The sequence below is a fragment of the Balearica regulorum genome, chromosome W (assembly GCF_011004875.1).
Source record: "Balearica regulorum gibbericeps isolate bBalReg1 chromosome W, bBalReg1.pri, whole genome shotgun sequence".
Taxonomy (NCBI): domain Eukaryota; kingdom Metazoa; phylum Chordata; class Aves; order Gruiformes; family Gruidae; genus Balearica; species Balearica regulorum.
The window spans coordinates 27307503-27327271 of record NC_046219.1 but is presented as its reverse complement, the minus strand read 5'-3'; the positions used below and the strand labels follow the sequence as shown (position 1 = coordinate 27327271).

At 42.8% G+C, this 19769-nt stretch overlaps 1 protein-coding gene across 7 annotated transcripts in view; it reads right to left on the bottom strand.

Annotated features, from left to right (window-relative positions):
• Nucleotides 1-19269, bottom strand: part of LOC142599168 (protein Hook homolog 3-like) — a 133139-nt gene extending 113870 nt beyond the window's left edge. Inside the window, exons 1-2 of one of the 7 annotated variants that reach the window (XM_075738950.1) lie at nt 18968-19269; nt 5076-5161 (exon numbers count right to left, since the gene is read on the bottom strand). In XM_075738950.1, the coding sequence (XP_075595065.1) occupies nt 5076-5135 (60 nt within the window). In that variant the 5' untranslated portion in view covers nt 5136-5161; nt 18968-19269. Of the gene's footprint in view, nt 1-5075; nt 5162-18967 lie in introns of those variants that run through there. The other 6 variants (XM_075738946.1, XM_075738948.1, XM_075738947.1 and 3 more) reach the window with 6 other exon arrangements.
• Nucleotides 19270-19769: the final 500 nt, after the last annotated feature.

The following is a 19769-nucleotide window of genomic DNA, read 5'->3' as shown; positions in this document are numbered from 1 at the left end:
TCCTGGGGTGCATTCAGAAGAGTGTGGCCAGCAGGTGGAGGGAGGTTATCCTCCCCCTCTACTCTGCCCTGGGGAGGCCACATCTGGAATATTGTGTCCAGTTCTGAGCTCCCCAGTTCAAGACAGACAAGGAACTACTGGAGAGAGTCCAGTGGAGGGCTACAAGGATGATTAGGGGACTGGAGCATCTCTCTTATGAGGAAAGGCTGAGAGAGCTGGATCTGTTTAGCCTGGAGAAGAGAAGACTGAGAGGGGATCTTCTCAATGCTTGTAAACATCTAAAGGGTGGATGTCTAGAGGAAGGGGCCAGGCTCTTTTCAGTGGTGCCCAGTGACAGGATAAGGGGCAATGGGCACAAACTGGAACACAGGAAGGTCCATCTGCATATGAGGAAAAACTTCTTCACTTTGAGGGTGACTGAGCACTGGAACAGGTTGCCCAGAGAGGTTGTAGAATCTCCTTCTCTGGAGATATTCAAAACCCACCTGGACGCAATCCTGTGCAACCTGCTCTAGGTGATCCTGCTCTAGCAGGGGGGTTGGACTAGATGATCTCCAGAGGTCCCTTCCAACCCCTACCATTCTGTGAATCTGTGAATCTATGAGTTAAGCTAGCCAAAGAGTAATTTTGTTAGGCTCAAATTATTGCATGAGACAGTAGAAGACTTGCAATTGCTTAGCTGGTCTTTACTTAAACTTCTCTGGATACACTGACAAAGTCCAGCTAACATTCAGTATCATTGTGACAATTGTAAGGGGAAAAAAAAATTCAAGTGCTGCTACAGAAACACAATATTCACATGGTACATACTTTTCTTTTGAAGAGATCACTTGAAATCACAGTTGGAAACAGTATCTCAGAGTAGATTTCCTTGCTTACTTGAGGGGGTGGCACAGCATCCAAAATGACTAGTATATAGGTTAAAATTTAAAAATACTATCAGTAAGATTATTGAGGTCTGTTATTCAAGGTTTATTTTGTTATACAATCAAGGCATAGTATTTTTTTTTCCAATTCTGACCAGTCCTTGAAGTAATCAGTTTAAAAAAGCTAACAAAAGAATAATGCCACTTATCAATTGCTATCATGTCATGAACTAAATGGGAATTGCACTCTATGAGGAAAACCGCACAAGTTGACGACTGACGAACATCCAAACTCAATATGCCACAATCATGTTTTTCTCTACCAAGTGCTCCAACAAAGAATTTACAGACAATTTTGATAAAAATCTTGACTTCTTGCAGAATTTACTAAGCTTGCTTACCATCTGTATGATAAACTTCTTTTCTACTTTAGCAGGTAAGAGAGGAAGAATTTTACAGTCTTGAAGAAAGCAAGCATCCAATTTCTTATTAGACTTGTAACACTGATAGTCACGTTTGAGAAAACTTAAGAATATGCTATTTTAAATGTTGGATTATAACTTCCATTTCTATCTTTTTTCTTCTTTTATGTCAACACAAAATGCTTAAAGATGTTTCACTTATTCTACAGCAGCCAGGACTGCTGACATTATTTGCAATTGCAAAGATTCCCTTAAAGTATACAGAGGACAGCATTTATTAATTTTATAAATAATTGATGTTTCACTTTCTGCACAGAAGTTATGTGAGAAATCTCCAGATGACTGTATTTGTTCTTTCAGTAAAATAACTGTTTCTTCATAACTTCCACTAAAAATTCCATGTTTTTTCCACTACTACGCTATTGGACTTATTTGGGTTTCCCACAACAGATATGTTTCTCTCTTACCTGAAACCTCTTCTAATGAAAGGTTAAAAAAAACTCTCTCTGAAAAGAGGTAGTTCTGGATATATATTAACTACTTATTAACTACAATATATTAACTACTGTGCTTATCTATAGTCTCCCAGAAGCCAAAACACTGTGCAAGGTGTCAAGGTTAGACAGCTAATACACTTGAACATAAACATTTCAAAACATTTCATTTTCAAATTCAGACAGTATACAGAAACATCATAGACTATATACTGGCGTGCTTAACTAATGTATATACTATTTTAATCCTAATTAACTTCAACTTTTTTAATCAAAATTTATTATTATCCAGCATAATAGTGATTTTCCCTTTCCTTTAATCTAAGAATGTAATGTCCTTGTAAACCACTAAAATTACATTATTAAAACAAAGCTATTCAGCTTATAGAATCATAGAATAGTGTATTGGGTTTGAGTGGCAAGGTTTTGGTAGTGGGGGGGCAGCTACAGGGGTGGCTTCTGTGAGAAGCTGCTAGAAGCTTCCCCTGTGTCTGATAGAGCCAATGCCAGCCGACTCCAAGACGGACCTGCCACTGGCCAAGGCCAAGCCAATCAGCGCCTCTGTGATAACACGTTTAAGAAGGGGAAAAACAAGTTAGGGGGAGCTTTTGCAGCCAGAGAGAGGAGTGAGAAGATGTAAGAAACTCTGCAGACACCAAGGTCAGTGCAGAAGGAGGGGGAGGAGGTGCTCCAGGTGCCAGAGCAGAGACCCCCCCTCTGCAGCCCGTGGTGAAGACCATGGTGAAGCAGGCTGTCCCCCTGCAGCCCATGGAGGAAGGATGAGGGGGTGTAGAGATTCCACCTGCAGCCCATGGAGGACCCCACACCAGAGCAGGTGGAGGCACCTGAAGGAGGCTGTGACCCCATGGGAAGCCCACGCTGGAGCAAGCTCCTGGCAGGACCTGTGGACCTGTGGAGAGAGGAGCCCATGCCAGAGCAGGTTTGCTGGCAGGACTTGTGACTCTCGTGGGGGACCCACACTGGAGCAGTCTGCTCCTGAAGGTCTGCACCCCGTGGGAGAGACCCACGCCTGAGCAGTTCGTGAAGGACTGTAGCCCGTGGGAAGGACTCACATTGGAGAAGTTCGTGAAGGACTGTCTCCCGTGGGAGGGACTCCATGCTGGAGCAGGGGAATGATGAGAGGAGTCCTCCCCCTGAGAATGAAGAAGCAGCAGAGACAATGTGTGATGAACTGACCGCAACCCCCATTCCCTCTCCCCCTGTGCCGCTGAGGGGGGGCAGAGGTTGAAGCTGGGAGTGAAGTTGAGCCCAGGAAGATGGGAGGGGTGGGGGGAGGTGTTTTAAGATTTGATTTTATTTCTCATTCCTCTACTCTGTTTTGCTTAGTAATAAATTAGATGAATTTTCTCTCTAAGTTCAGTCTGTTTTGCTCGTGACAATAATTAGTGAGTGATCTCTCCCTGTCCTTATCTCGACCCACAAGCCTTTCGTTAAACCTTTTCTCCCCTGTCTAGTGAAGGAGGGGGAGTGATAGAGCGGCTCTGGTGGGCACCTGGCCCCCAGCCAGGGTCAACCCACCACAAATAGTTAAGGTTGGAAGAGGTCCTTCAAAATCATGCTCAAAGCAGGGGCAGCTACAGCAAGGGAAGCTCTATAGGCAACCAGTTCCAATGTTCAAATCACCCTCACAGTAAAAAAGTATTTTCTAATCTTTAAATGGAATTTCCTGTATTCCAATTTCTGTATTTCAGTTTGTGCCCATTGCCTCCTCTCCTGACAGTGACCATCACCGAGAAGAGTCTGGCTCCCTCTTCTTCACTCCTTCTTGTCTGTGTCTGGAAATGATTTCCAGGATTAGCTGCTCCAGCACCTACCTAGGGATCAAGGTGAGGTTGATTGGCCTGTAGTTCCCTGGGTCTCCCTTCTTGAAGGCAGGAGTGCCATTTGCTTTTCTCCAGTCCTCAGGAACCTCTCCCAATCACTACGACCTTTCAAAGACCAATTGAGAGTGGCCTCACAATGACATTGACCAGCTCCATTAGCACTCATGGGTGCATCCCATCAGGTCCCATGGACTTGTGTGCGTTCACCTTGTTTAAATGTTCTCCACTGAGGACAAGTCTTCTTTGCTCCAGACTTTCCCTCTGATTTCAGTAGCCGTGATTCCTCAAGGCTGGTCTTGCCAGGACAGACTGAGGTGAAGGTGGCATTGAGTACTTTGGCCTTTTCCACGCCATTTGTCATCAAGTCCCCTGCCTCATTCAGCAGTGGGCCCATGTTTTCCCTAGACTCTCTTTTGCTATTCATATACTTGTAGAATCCTTTCTTGTAACCCTTCACGGCCCTTGACAAATTCAACTCCAGGTGGGCTTTAGCTTTCCTAACCCCATCCCTGAACACTCAAACAGTAACTCTGTATTCCTCCTGGGTCTCCTTTCCCTGCTACCACTTCTTATGCTTGAATTTAGTCAGGAGTTCCTTGTTCATCCATGCAGGCCTCCTGCTACCTTTCCTTGATTTCCTGCTATTTGGGATGGACCATTCTTGAGCTTGGAGGAGGTGATTCTTGAAAAAAAAAACAATCAACAAGCTCTCCTAGACCCCTCTTCTCTCCAGGGTCTTATTCCATGGGATTCTTCCAAGCAGATCCCTGAAGAAGTCAAAATCTGCTCTCCCAAAGCCCAGGGCTGTGATCCTGCTATTTGCCTTGCCCCCTTCTCACATAAGTTTTATTGTTTGATCCAGATTCCCCAATGCTGCCCTGCTAATACAACTAAGACATGACCTGGAAAGACTAACTCCAGTTTCTGAGTTATTTTTGATGCCTGTTCAGTATTTGCACTCCCCTCTAACGCTCATAAAAATGATAGCAAAAGTGTAAGCAGTAACACAGACAATTTTAACATCTTCATATATTCTATCTATCTACTGCAATTCTAACGTGATACAGTATACTATAACTTCAAACACTGCTCCAAGCTAATAACTTACCTTGCACTGGCTTCAAATGTCTAAGATTAAATTTAAGTTTTGTGAACATATAAGCTCAGTTTTAAGCCAACTTACTTTTCAATAAAATTAGCACTAGATAAAAACCTTGTCCAAGTACTATTTTTTTAGGCTTATATTAACTGCTGTTAAGATAACTATCTGAAAGCTGGAGAAAAAAAGTAGTACTCATATTCCAGATTAAAAGCACTGGCTAAAAATAGTTTAGTTGAGTACTTCCTGAATACTGGCCAAATTTGAAATAAGAAAATATACTCAAATTCAGACAAATGTACAAGTGATAAACTTGTACACCAAAAATCATGAAACAAATTTGTTCTTACATCTTTTGGAGCACCTGAGCCATCACAACTCCATTCGTTAAGTCTTCCACAGTCTGGCATGGTGTTTCAATGTTAAATGTCTGGATCTGAAGAGGAAGGGGAAAAAAAGAAGTTATTTTCTTCTTTTACTTTTGAAAACCTTTTTGTGCTTATTTTATTTGCTGTTGCTACTTACAAAAAAAAAGTACACATTTATTGTATGAGTAGAGAGGTAGAAAGTTTTAGATTGAATGGCAATCAGTAAAACAAACTGGAGACATTGCTTAATACCTTTATTTTTGCAACCAAAAACACTGCAAACTCAACTACAATCAACTATAGCATATTTCTAACAAAGGAATTTCTGAAAGCATTTTTTAACACACTGAAAAGAGTTGGAAGTCAATGAGACTTGTGTTCTCCCGTTTAAGCATTCTGAAAATCCCACTTTCTCAACGTAATGTACATAAGAGAACTAGTTAAAAACAAAAAAACTAAAAAAGAAAAAAACAAAACAACACAACACTGATCACTCAGAGCTCCTACATGTTCCAGAGAAATGTACTCCAAACCTAACTCCTCTATAATATGAGATGCAAAAGAGCATAATTCTTTGAGTAGTAGCAGGTCTTTATGCTGCTAGTTTTCCAAATATTTTGAAGCACTCAGTTATTACAGTAACAGACATTAAGGGCTGTATACAGAAGAGTTCCTGGTCTGTAGATGGAGGTTAAGATACAAGACGCAAGCACTGCTAATTCAGAAGCATGGAAAGGGAATGTCAAGGATCATATGTGATGACCTGGGGCCTGATGGGATGCACCCACGAGTGCTGAGGGAGCTGGCAGATATTGCAAGGCCACTCTCAAAAATCTTTGATTGATCATGCTGACTGGGAGAGGTGCCTGAGGACTGTAGGAAAGCAAATGTCACTCCTATCTTCCAGAAGGGCAGGAAGGAGAACCCAGGAAACTATGGGCTGGTCAGCCGTACCTCCATACCTGGGAAGGTGATGGATATGCTAATCCTGGAAAGCATTTCCAGGCATGTTAAAGACAAAAATCAAGAGTAGTAAGCATGGCTTCAGGGTATTTATATAGCAAAAAATCAAGAGCGCAATTGTGATGATAAAATGAAAATACAGTATACAATAGGTAATTTTTTAATAGCCTGACCCTAATTCAACAATTCTTTCTGAGCTTTCATCTACTTAACCATACATTGAAATAATTTGTTCAAATTACTTTTCTTATTCTCTTTAAAAAAAAGGTCACTGGCAATATTGTCAATTGCAAATATACTACAACTTTCTTCATGCACATTCACGTTTTTTTAAGAAACATATATACACACATCACAAAGCAGTGATGAATTTCAGAAACACCACAGAAAAAACCCTGTCTTTTAAAACCAGAAACAAAATATTGAGAACAGAGGTGAACCACTAGTTTACCCTTTGGAGCATAAAATTCTAAAAACCTCTATCTGTACTTGCCCAGTGTAAAAATAATATAATATATACATCAAATAATATAATAATATAAACACATTCTAAAAAAAACACACGACCAGTGTTAGACCTCTACAAGGTTGTTGTGGTTTAAGCCCAGCAGGTAACTAAGTACCACGCAGCTACTCGCTTACCCCTCCCCACTCAAGGGGATAGGGAGGAGAATGGGAAAAAAAAACCAACTTGTGGGTTGAGATAAAGACAGTTTAATAGGATAACAAAGTGTCCTGGTTTTGGCTAGGATAGAGATAATTTTGGTTTGGAGCTTCACTCCTGAACAACTACAGGACCCTGATAAAGTGGTAGAATATTTGAAAGGAAAATGCTATGGCTATTCCAAGGAGGCACAACTTACCGCACTGTGCTGGGCCCTGGCCACTATTTACCAAACACTGCTTGATAGTAGGCAGCGCCATCAGGGGGAAGAGAGGGAGAAGAGACCGACCTGCACTGTGGATATCCCAACCCCTGCAACAGGCACTGCAGCTACTCAAACCCCCGCAGCAGGTACTGTGGCTACTCAAAACCTTGGTGACGGACACTGTGGTTGAGCCAAAAGACCAACCCATACGGATATCAGTTGCCCCCATACACAAGAAGAAACACACAAAGAAATCATTTTGCTTAGAGAAGGATGATGATGAACCAGAACCATCATGAGAACAGGAAGAAGAGCCAGAAGCAGAGGTAATCACCCGATCCCTGTCCCTGAGTGAGCTGCGAGATATGCAGAAAGATTTCAGCTGCCATCCAGGTGAGCACATCATTACATGGCTGATTCAATGCTGGGATAACAGGGCCAGTAGCCTGGAACTGGAGGGCAGGGAGGCCAAGCAGCTGGGATCCCTGTCTAGAGAATGGGGCATTGACAAGGTGATTGGGAAGAAGACATAAGCCACCAGCCTCAGGAGGCAACTTCTTTCAAGCGTAAGGGAAAGGTATCCCTTCAGTGAAGATGTCGTATGTCATCCAGGCAAGTGGACCACCATGGAGAGAGCTATCCAGTACCTGAGGGAATTAGGATCTGTGGGTAACTGCGTGTTGTCCAGGTCACAATAAACCAACTCCCACATGTCTAATGCCATGGTGGCCACTGTATAATTTAGAGAGTGGGGAAAAGTGGCCAGAATATGGAACACTGCATTATAACACAATTTCGCAATTAATGTTATTTTTTAAGAGGGAAGGATTCAGCCCGATTGCTGGGAGGACAAGGGGAAGAGGGGGAGGAGACGGATTAACTCCCCTCCAGGCCCCTCTTCGACAGGCAGTTGGCAATGTGGGTCCGGTAATGGGAAAAGTTCCCTTCTCAATAACTGATTTAAGAGCATGGAAAGAAACTGCAGGCACTTATCGGGATGATCCCAAAAGGGTTGCCAAAGTAGTAGAAACAATAATCAGAACCCAAAACCCCGATTGGGAGGATTTGCAAGTAATATTGGATACTTTGTTGGAAGATACTGAAAAGAAAATGGTATTAAATACAGCCAGAAAACAAGTAGAAGGAGCTCATGCTAATGGGATTATACAAGGGACAGTGGACCAGAATTTTCCATCCACAAACCCTGAGTGGGACCCTAATCAGCCGGGGCCCAGAGGGATGCTGAAATGGTAATTCTCAAATTTTACTACCAAAATGGGATCAGAACAGAAATATCTGGGAGCTGTTAGCCAGAGAAGTAACCAACATGTCCTCCTTCTGTTTAGATGCAGGAAATTCGGTGGGAGAAATGTATAGTTCTTGTCTAATAGGAGTCCCGACTCCTCTGGAGTTATTGAAGAATTATACTATGTTTAAAGGCTTTGATATTAGCCTAACTTACTTTCAACTATACAATATGGGAAAAACAACTAAAATTAAAGAAAAAGGGATGCTAAAAGTTAAAATATGAGGTACTCTCCCAGCTATATATTGTGGCACCTTTGTGAATTGTACCTCAAAATGCAAAAACTTAACACAACTCCGGCCCCCTTTAACCTGTAATAAAACACAGGATATAAGTTATGCCTGGAGTCATACTAAATTGCCTTTAGGGTGGTTTTTACTTTGTGGAAGAATTGCTTATACCTATGTACCAGCTAATACAACAGGAGGCCCTTGTTCAATAGGTAGATTAGCTCCTTTATTACTGAACAAGGAAGATTTGGAACACAAAAATAGATCAGAGAGAGATGTTCATCAGTTGCCTGAAGATTGTGATTCTCAAGTCACTCTATATAGTAGCAGTGAAATGGCGGCTGCTGCAGTATTGACTCCAGGAGTAGGAGTAGCCATGAATTATCATATGTTAAAAAGGATTGCTTGTGCCTTGGTAAAAGATATAAATTATACCTCACAAGCTTTAACGGCTTTGGGAACTGAAATGATTCAAGTAAGAGAGGCTACTCTGGAAAATCGAGCTGCTATAGATTATCTATTATTGAGGCATAATCATGGGTGTGAAGAATTTAAGGGAATGTGCTGTTTTAACCTTTCGGATAATTCGCTATTAATAGAAAAGAAAATTCGGCAGCTAAGAGAGTTGGCTTCCTCAGTTACAGAACGACAAGGATTGGACTTATCTTGGTTGACTTCATGGCTTCCTAATTTAAGTTGGTTGAAGCAGTTATTTGTATTTGGTTTATTGTTTATAAGTATGATTATCATTACCGGTTGTCTAATTCAGTGCATATCTTTGTGTAGGCTAGGAAAATATAATGAGTGGAAGTATTGAAAAGATGATTATTTCAAAACTTCCAAAGGGGGGAAAATGTAACCATGGGATAAAAACTGTGGGATAGAGACCATGAGACAGAAACTATAGAATGATTAGTTTGGAATAATTGGTTTGTAACCAAGGTAATAGGTAATGAAGCTAACTGACCATGGCAATGTACAAGGCTGCTATGTTCCATGTACAGTCCCTACCCAACCGGACAATAGGTTCGGAGATATTAATCTTATGAAGTAAGTCATTATGGACAGGTGCACCCACAGCAAGGATACTGCGCATGCCCGCAAGAAGAGGGTCATTCAGCAGACACGGGTGCACAATCACCGACGACCACCAGAGACCCCTTGAAGACCACCGACTCAAATCACTGAGCATGCGTGACGGGGAGGAGAATATGGAAATGGATTCCAAGAAATGATTATCATAGGACTGCCTTTTCTGAGAAAAACAATGAATATGTATATTTTGATCCTATATAACCTGTGTGCACCTGGCATGCACATTGGGTGGAGCTATCCCCCGTGCATCCAGCGCTGCAATAAAGAATGCCTGCCTTTTAACACTACATTGGTGTTACGAGGTTTATTCCCGGGTTTCGGTGACAATCTCAACCCTTCGAGTCCCAAGTTGGACATCAAAAAGGACTGTCGTGGTTTAACCTCAGCTGGTAACTAAGCACCACTCAGCCGCTCGCTCACCCTTCCCCACCTGAGGGGATGGGGAGGAGAATGGAAAAACTCATGGGTTGAGATGAAGACAGTTTAACAGGATAATAAAGGAAGAGAATAATGATAAAAATATATATTAAAAAACCAAGTGATGCACAAATGCAATTGCTCACCACCCACAGAAGAAAAACCCCAATGTCCAGTCTGTTTCCGAGCAGTGATCCCACCTCCTGGCTAGCTTCCCCAGTTATATATGGAGCATGATGCTATATGGTAGGGAATATCCCTTTGGCCAGTCTGGGTCAGCTGTCCTGGCTGTGCTGTCCTAGCTTCTTGTGCACCTGGCAGGGCATGGGAAGCTGAAAAGTCCTTGACTTAGTATAAACACTACAACTACCTAGCAACAGCTAAAAACATCAGTGTGTTATCAATATTATTCTCATACTAAATCCAAAACACAGCACCATACCAGCTACTAGAAAGAAAATTAACTTTATTCCAGAAGAAACCAGGACAAAGGCTCTTGAGGAAATCTAGATAACATAACCCTTAAAATAATACCACTGTGGGGCAGTCTGTAAGGCCTCTTCCTGGCAACAAAGCCTGGATAACAACCACTGATAAGATAGGGATGTGAGTGTAACAGTGGGTGTGAATGGGACACCCACAACTGTATGAGAGGGCGTTTGCCCCAAACTGATAACAATGAAGAGAATGATGACCATCAGTTGGATGAAACAGTAACTAGGGAATTACAAAAGAGACCTGGCAGGAAGTGGGGGCAGAGTGGGGTTGTGTCAGCTTAAAAAAAGAAGTAGAAAAGAAGCAGTAAAATTTTGCAAATGTGGAAAAAAGAAATGGCAACAGAGAAACAGTGAAACTGGTTTGATACTGCCAGAAATGGCCCTGCTGGCATCACAACCTCCACCTAGGCCTAGCAAAGCAGCTTCCTCCCTCATGAGTAGCCTGCATCCAGCTATTGAGCTGGCAATACAGGATGCACCAAGTAGGGGTCCATCTCTCAGGGTGCAAAGGTGACCTCTTGGAGGGCTTTCTCACTGGCATGTGCATTAGCAGATTGTAGGAAGCAGCATGGGCACACCTAAAGCTGCAGCACGCTCATGTTCCACATGAGGGGTATTCAAGTAGGGTAACCCATACTACTAGAAGGGAAGGTGTGCTTGTTATCCTACACCGCCTTGAGGGGGGGAGGGGGCAGTGTTAACTGTGTGTGCATGTACATGTGTGATTAGTTTAGGAGTAGCAACAGAAGCATATTTAGAAATATGTAGGTATTTATTAACATTCTGTAGGTGTTTAGTATTGTGGTTTATCTGTTGTATTATTGACATGGATTCTGAATGTATATTTCAATTATTGTTGTTTAATCATATATTGTTAATAAATCAATAAAACACTTTGATACTAATTTGATTTAAATCATGTGAGTTGAAAAGTTCTTCCCTGCAACAATCCACAAAGTTTAATCTATCAAAAATAATGCAATTATTATCTAAAAGCAGATATTGGTTTATGTGGCAGAATAGCATTTAAACCCATTAAGAACACCATTGTTCTTCATTGTCTTCACAGATGAAGACTGCCAGATTACTGGAAAACTGAACAGCACCAGAAAAGTACACCCCATTTAGCCCCTATTTAAACAATGTTTGACATACAAAGGTTTATAGTTTTTATTTAACGGCATAAGGCAAAACAAAGTCCTTTAACTTCTCGGATAGGGTTTGGAGAAGAAAGCCTAGAAGACTAGTAGTTCAGAGCAGCCCTGAGGAGAAGGACTTGGGGGTGTTGATTGATGAAAAGCTCAACATGAGCCAGTAGTGTGCGCTTGCAGCCCAGAAAGCCAACCATGTCCTGGGCTCCATCAAAAGAGGCGTGACCTGCAGGTCGAGGGAGGTGATCCTGCCCCTCTACTCCACTCTAGTGAGACCCCACCTGGAGTACCGCATCCAGCTCTGGGGGCCCCAGTACAGAAGAGACATGGAGCTGTTGGAGCGAGTCCAGAGGAGGGCCACGAAGATGATGAGAGGGCTGGAGCACCTCTCCTATGAGGACAGGCTGAGAGAGTTGGGATTGTTCAGCCTGGAGAAAAGAAGGCTCTGGGCAGACCTAATTGTGGCTTACCAGTACCTGGAGGGGGCCTCCAGGAAAGATGGGGAGGGACTGTTTATTGGGGAGTGTAGTGACAGGACAAGGGGTAATGGCTTTAAGCTGAAAGAAGGTAGATTTAGATTAGATATAAGGAAGAAATTCTTTACTGTGAGGGTGGTGAGGCACTGGAACAGGTTGCCCAGAGAGGTTGTGGAGGCCCCCTCCCTGGAAGTGTTCAAGGCCAGGTTGGATGAGGCTTTGGGCAACCTGGTCTAGTGGAAAGTGTCCCTGCCCATGGCAGGGGGGTTGGAACTAGATGATCTTTGAAGTCCCTTCCAACCCAAACCATACTATGATTCTATGATTTAAATACATTTCAAACATTATGTTAAAAAGTATAGATGAACACAGATAACAGTTGTTCCCCTGCAGAATAAAGAAGTCATTTGAAGCCCAGAACTCCACCTTCTTGCAGGTATAGCTTAGATGAAAAACACCATCTTTATTGACAGATGGAATAAAGAACTCTTCCCCCAAAGGTATTGTGGTGGGTTAACCTTGGCTAAGGGCCAAATGTCCATCTGGCCACTCACTCACTTTTCCCCCTCAGCAGGACAGGGGTAGAAACTAGGATGAGAAACCTCATGGGTTGAAATAAATACAGGGAGATTGCTTACCAGTTATGGTCACAGGCAAAACAGACTCATATTGGGGAAAATTAATTTAATTTCATTTATTGCCAATTAAAATAGGTTCAGGTCTTGAGAAACAAAGACAAAAATTAAAGCAACACTTTTCCTCTCCCCTTTCTCATGCCCAGCTTTACTTCTTCACTCCAGACTCCTCCTCTCCTCCCAAGCAGCACAGTACATAACAGTTTCTCTCTGCCACTCCTTCTCTCTCACACTTTTCCCCATAATAAAGCTAAGAATACCTTCTTGCCTGTGCAAACAATCCCTCAAAGCTTTATCTTATGTAACCCTAACACAGAGGAAAGGCTATGCCCCATTAAATGCTCTGCAATTTTGAAATATGCAAAATACAGACTTCTAATATACCAGTAACATAAACAGTGTGAATAGACACTTGCTGTCCAACTTAGATATCTAAGTTCAGTTCCTAGACAGTCTTAGCTCCCAACAGTCAATGAGACCTCCACAAAGAATATACAGTACTAGTCAGAAACTTAGATGGCACAAATAATACCCATGAGCTCCTTGGTGCAGATATGATATCACCCTCAAGAAAAAATTAAAGCCTACAACTTTGTGGTTGGTGATCAATGACTAGAACAAAGAAGCTTAGCTAGTCTCCTGCAATCCTGTCATTCACAAGAAACTAAAACAGGCACTTAAAGTATAGGCTACACAGGACACACACAAAGACCAAAAGTACTATAGCATAAAAAGTAAGGAACTGAAGAGGAAAGGAAAAAGACAGCTAAACTAGTGAATTCCAGCAACTTTGACTTACTTCACAAAGGGATCTTACAAAAAAAAAAAAAATCACAAGTACCCTTCTTGAAGGATCAAAGTCTCTGTCAGGAGTTGCTCAGATGGCCTCTAGATCTAATAGGAATGCAGGCAGATCCTTCCAGTTTGGAATGGGTACTGCATAGAAGACACAAACACCACACTGAGGAAGTTTTTCAGCCAAAAGGAAGAAAGTCAAATAGAATAGTAAGGATTGATATCACGTAAAGAGCTAGAAATACTTTCAAAATGGAAGTAGCCAAAAGAGAGGCCTTCAACAGTATTTACAAAATGCCCACTTCATAGGAAATAAGCATCTAAATTCCTCTACCTGCAGAAATAATTTTTATTTGGCCTTAAAGACAAGAAGAAAAGGAAAGTAGGTAAGGTACAACTCAATGGAGGCAACATACAACAGAATAACATAGAACAGTTACCATGACAGGAGAGGGGCAGTTGCTGACATCTCCATTGCAATCTGCTACAGAAGACCAGCCAGCATTGACCTCTTTGAGGAATCCTGCTGGTTAAATAGCAAGCACTGAGCAATCTTCCCCAGTATTAGACCTTAGCTCTATGCTTGATAAAAATACTAAAAAACAACACATGCTAAAAACAACACACTGAAAAGCCTGCAGTCATTCTTATTTCAGATATGGGCATATTACAGTGCAACTGCCACATGCATGTATGAAAACTCTCCAAGGTCTTCATGTTACAGTAAAACCAAATGTAAAATGTGCCATGAATCAAATTGTCATGCTGCTGCAAAAGTCCATTGTGTAGCCCTACCCCTGCTGGTCTAAGGCCAGGCAAGAAATATCTAAATAATGTACCTTTGTCTGATAAGTAGGTTGGGATTGTTAAAAGCTGAAGTTTAACTGATATATTACTAGATCAGTCAGTGAACCATGAAGAACCATTTGGACTTGCCAAAAGTACCGGGAAACTAGGGGAAAGGTAATTCCAGCAGGGGGAATTGTGACCACCAACCCATGGACCACCTACCCCAATTATACCACCTACTCAAAAGATAAAGGCAGAGTAAAGAACCGAGCATGAGTTCTAGTTTGCATGCTAGATGAAGAAATCTAAACCAATCATTTAATAGAATAACAATGCATATGTATTAGAAAGATGAATATGTTAATGTTGTATGTATAAATAACCATTGATTTGGAGCTTTGGGGTGTGCTGTCTTGGGACAGACACCCATATCTGCGCAAATATGCAATAAAATACCTCTGCTCTGTGTGTATATTGGCGTGTTCCACACCGGGTAAACGAACCCCCAGTTTTGGGACAACATTCAGACATGGCCAGAAGATATAATTGAGTTCAAAACACTCCTGATGCAACATCCACAGCAAAGAACCTCAGTGTCTGTACCTTGATCAGTCATAAGTTTTAAACAGAAAAGATGTTGTGTACCTCTATTAGATATGCTGAAAGAATTTTAAAAACACAGCAGGTTTACTCCACAGCCACACTATTCTAGACTGCTTTGGTTACAGTGCTGTTTGGGTACCTATACTGCATTGCCTAGAGTAGTCTCAGAAGAGTTTTTTGGAAAATTTTGTTTGGTAGGATACTAATTCTGCAATGACAGTGGGCTGCAAACACTGCTGAGGCTTAGAACAATCAATTCTGATCTGTTAGTAGTTGGGCTCCAGTCCCTTGCTCAGTTTCACTCCACTTGCTGCTACCCTGGCTGCCTCAAGAACCATCATAGCAATCTGCTGAAACAGCAGGAAACAAAAGCTCTCTCAGGTGTTTAAAACCCTGAAAGAAAATTATTCAGGAACATATACAACAATGCTCTAAATCCAAGAGATAAACGAAACTGAGCAATGCCATAACAGAATCACAGAATGGTCGAGGTTGGAAGGGACCTCTGGAGGTCATCTTGTCCAATGCCCTTGCTCAAGCAGAGCCACCTAGGGCCGGCTGTCGAGGATCATGTCCAGATGGCTTTTGAATATCTCCAAGGAGAAGACTTTGCAACCTCTCTGGGCAACCCCTTCCAGTGCTCAGTCATCCCCACAGTAAAAAAGTGTTTCCTGATGTTCAAATGGAACCTCCAGTGTTTCCATTTGTGCCCATTGCCTCTTGTCTCGTCACTGGACACCACTGAAAAAATCCTGGCTCTGTCCTTTTTGCACCCTCCCTTCAGGTATTTCTATACATCAATAAGATCCCCCTTGAGCCTTCTCTTCTCTAGAATAAACAGTCCCAGCAAATCTCAGTCTTTCCTCATAGGAAAGATGCTCCAGTCCCTTAATCATCTTCATGGACCTTCATTGGACTCTCTCCAGTAGCTCCATGTCTCTCTTGTACTAAGGAGCCCAGAACTAGACACAGGACTCCAGGTGTGGCCTCACCAGTGCTGAGTAGAGGGGAAGGATCACCTCCCTCTACCTGCTGGCAATACTTTGTCTAATGCAGCCCAGGATACCGTTTGCCCTCTTTGCGACAAGGGCACATTGCTGGCTCATGTTCATTTTGGTGTCCACTAGGACCCCCAGGTCCTTTTCTGCCAAGCTGCTTTCCAGCTGGGTGGCCCCCAGCATGTACTGGTGCCTAGGGTTGTTCCTCCTCAGGTGCAGGGCTTGGCCCTTCCCCTTGTTGAACTGTATGAGGTTTCTGTCAGCCCATTTCTCCAGCCTGTCCAGGTCCCTCTGGATGGCAGCACGACCCTCTGGCATATCAGCCACTCCTCCCAGTTTTGTGTCATCAGCAAACTTTCTGAGGGTACACTCTGATTCATAAGCCAGATCGTTAATGAAGATGTTAATAGAATCACAGAATGGTTGAGACTATAACAGAACCCAAATAATAAACTTTAACATAACCCAAAACCGTGAGGAGAGTATTAAAAAATAAAAGCAAAACATTTATAGATGAAGTGGCTTGCTCTGGTTTAAAGATATCAAATATAGTAAATCTCAGGCATGCAATATATGAGACTTGAGAGATATTCTCATCCATCAAAAGCACAGGTTGTCAGAGAAGAGCAATTTCAGGTTGCCTACATCAATGCCAGCAACACAGTTTAGCTTGAATAGTTTCTCAGACCTCTTTGCAAAGCCCTATCTCCTCAAAACATGGGCAAACCAGTTGAAGTACTTCACTATGGATGTGAACTGCTTTTACAAGTAATCCAGAAGGTTAAACCAGTTCTTAAGAACAAATGTTTTTTCTAGCACAACAGATCTCAGATGACCAGTCTTTTCCAAGTTGTAACAGCTCTTTTGCCATCTAAATGAGCAGTTTCCCAAGAATCATTATGGGACTTGAGGGAAGAGCCAGATGAAGAAAAGCTTCATTTATTTATATTACCCATTTCACTTGAGACTAAAAAATCCTCAAGGTCTCTTTTGCAAGTTTCATGTCTTGCAATTTAAGGGGAGATGCATCCCAGCAGATCAAATGTAAAACCAGCTCAGCTAAAACATTTTTTAGATCCAGGTAGGGCCAAAACAAAAGCTAATTCTGAATCACCTTTTTTTTTTTTTTCCCCAAACCCACATACACACAAAAATAATGAAATGGCTAAAATAGCAAAAAAACCCCACATTTGCCTAAGAAACACAACTGTGCTAACTAATTCTAACACCACTTAAGAATTATTTACAAATATTTCTGCTAACCAAAAACAGAAGAAGCTAGGTCAGCATGCAAAGAATTGAGAAAAAATATAAAGGACAGAGTAGTTGAAATATTTAAATAAATGGTCTATGGGATGGTAGACTTCAGGGATACTGCTTGGTCCATCTCTATGGACCACTCCTACAGAGATGGACAAGGATCCATCTGCACAGATGCAATTTCATGATCAAGGAGTGTAAATACTTACTATTGCTTAAGAATGATCACATGTCCAAGTACATAATTCCTACAGATGAATAACATCATAGAGCAGAATTAACATTTCAAACTTTCCCGTTCTTTCCTGTTCCCTGTCCTAAGGTGATTTTTTTTTAATGGTTCAGATTTGTAAAATAGTTCAAAAGTAACAATAAAGTTTACCACTGAACAAACTGATTGCCCCAAGCAATTTGGGACTGGGGGGGGGGAGGGGGTAAGGAAAAAGCATACCTAAAACAACTAAAGCAGGCACACATGGATGCTAGCAGCACACATCAACAGGTCTCTTTCTATCACCCCCTTGTAAACCTTCCCTCCTTGTATCAGTCTTAAAACAAGCCTCCCACTTGGCTTTTCTTTCCCAGGGTTCATACACACGTATGCTTCCTCATGAAGCTCAACAGTACTCTCATGTCTTCTCCAACATCTGTGGGGGAGGAGAGAGAAAAAAATCATAGAGAGCAAAAAGGAGGACAAATAACAACCTTGGTTAAGGCACAAGAATTAGCAGGAATGCAAAGGAAAGAGAGACCCTGGTGCATCTAGGGCATAATATAAACATCTCTTCCCATAAAATTCAGTCCTGTGTACATTCCAAGCTACCCACTCCCCTTTAACAGGTATTGGATGTCCCTTCCTTATCCACTTCGATTTTCACAGAGAAACCTACATCATCATTTTCATGCCCCCAATAATTTTCATGAACTTCACAGCTTACTCCAGCTCCCACCTTTTATAGGCTAAGTTTCTAAAAGCCAAATGAGTTATTGATGAGAATAAACAGAAATGTTCCACAATTTCATATAGTAGATATTTACTTGGCAATTTAATGTGTGTTTGGGAAGTCAATGATTCTAGACAGCTAAACCAGCAAGTCAACTGCTAATGAAATGGCAGTTTCACAATTATGTTACAGTTACACAGGTATGTTCCATGTCTCAAAATGCAGAGTAGCTGCAAACACAGGTTCAACGTCCAGTAAGTTCTGGCTGTTCTGTGTGTAAAAGTACACCATGAAGCTACTGATGCATGCAGCCCAGGTTGAACGCATGCAACGGTTAGGAAACAGCACAAGAACTTTGCAGCCACGAACAGGACAGGCACAAGACATGAGAGAACGGGGACACACAATCAAAGCAACTTGCCCACCAAGTCCAGGCACGCGACAGGAAGGAAATACACACCAGACTCTCCAACACACTGAGACCTGCTTACTTCTGTGCAGGCGCGCGCGGGGAGCAAGCTCCTTTGTTTTTCCCGGCAGAAGCAGAGTTAAGGCTATGGAGACTTCTGTATACAGAGGTTACGACTCCCCATCCCGCCTCGGGGCTTTGGTCAGGCGGAGCAGGTCCACAGGGGCTCCGCCGACCCCAGAAGGACTCAAACCCATCCAAGAGCGAGGGTGTGTCCTGGGACACAGGGACTGCAGAGATGGACAGAGACCCCGGAGCCACCCGTAGAGCCGCGGAGAGGAAGACCGGAGAGGGCGGACAGACGCACACCGCAACGGATGCTTCCAGTCAGACTACCTTGCTCCAGGCGAGGCAGCCTACTGGGCCCTGGCACTCACCCATGTAAGGAGGCTCTCCCCAAGCTCGGCCCGTTCTAGGCTTTCCACGTTGAACATAGTGAAGCACAGTGATCCTGCAGCCACCAAGGTAACTGTTATAGGCTAGATCAGTAGCCAAAATGGTACTCGTCGCCTTTTCACCCCGTCTCAAGCCAGGGTGCAGTGCAGATACGTCACTACGACCTACTAAAATGTGCCCGCTGGTTCCGGCTCCGTCACTGCTACTACGTCACGCTAACGAGGGCGGGGCTAAAACTAGCAATTCAGTTATTGCAGTACTCCACAGAGAGAGGGTTACTTATCGCTCTCCTTTTGGTACTTAGGGAAAGGGGAGTTGGTGGCTCGGGCTGCGATATTGCCCGCTTGTTCGTTCGGAGGGTGAATCTGTCTTTTTCTCCGTTTATTGGGAAACTCCCCTGGGCATGCGCTGTTTCTTTTTCTTTTTTTTTTTTTTCCGGTTTCGGAGTAGTTTTGTCTGCCGTTCCGGGCAAGCCCTGCTACTGTGGGAGTACTCGCATTGCTTTGAGGGGGCCCTGGTGTCCCGGAGCACCAACATCCTGTCCTCAGGCAGTCTCTGAGCGCTGGTGGACTTCAGTTCTGCCGGGAAATGAAAGGGCTCTAGGCTCCTCAGGGAGGCCCCTAAAGGTGGATAGTACAGAGCACTCTCCACACTGTGCCAGGATGGCCTGGGCACCCTTGTGTTGACAAGTGCAAAAGGTGTGCTGCTTGTGTCTGTATACACATTTCAGCCGAGATACTTATCTTATTGCATGCATATATTCTGCATAACTGACCTTAGGAA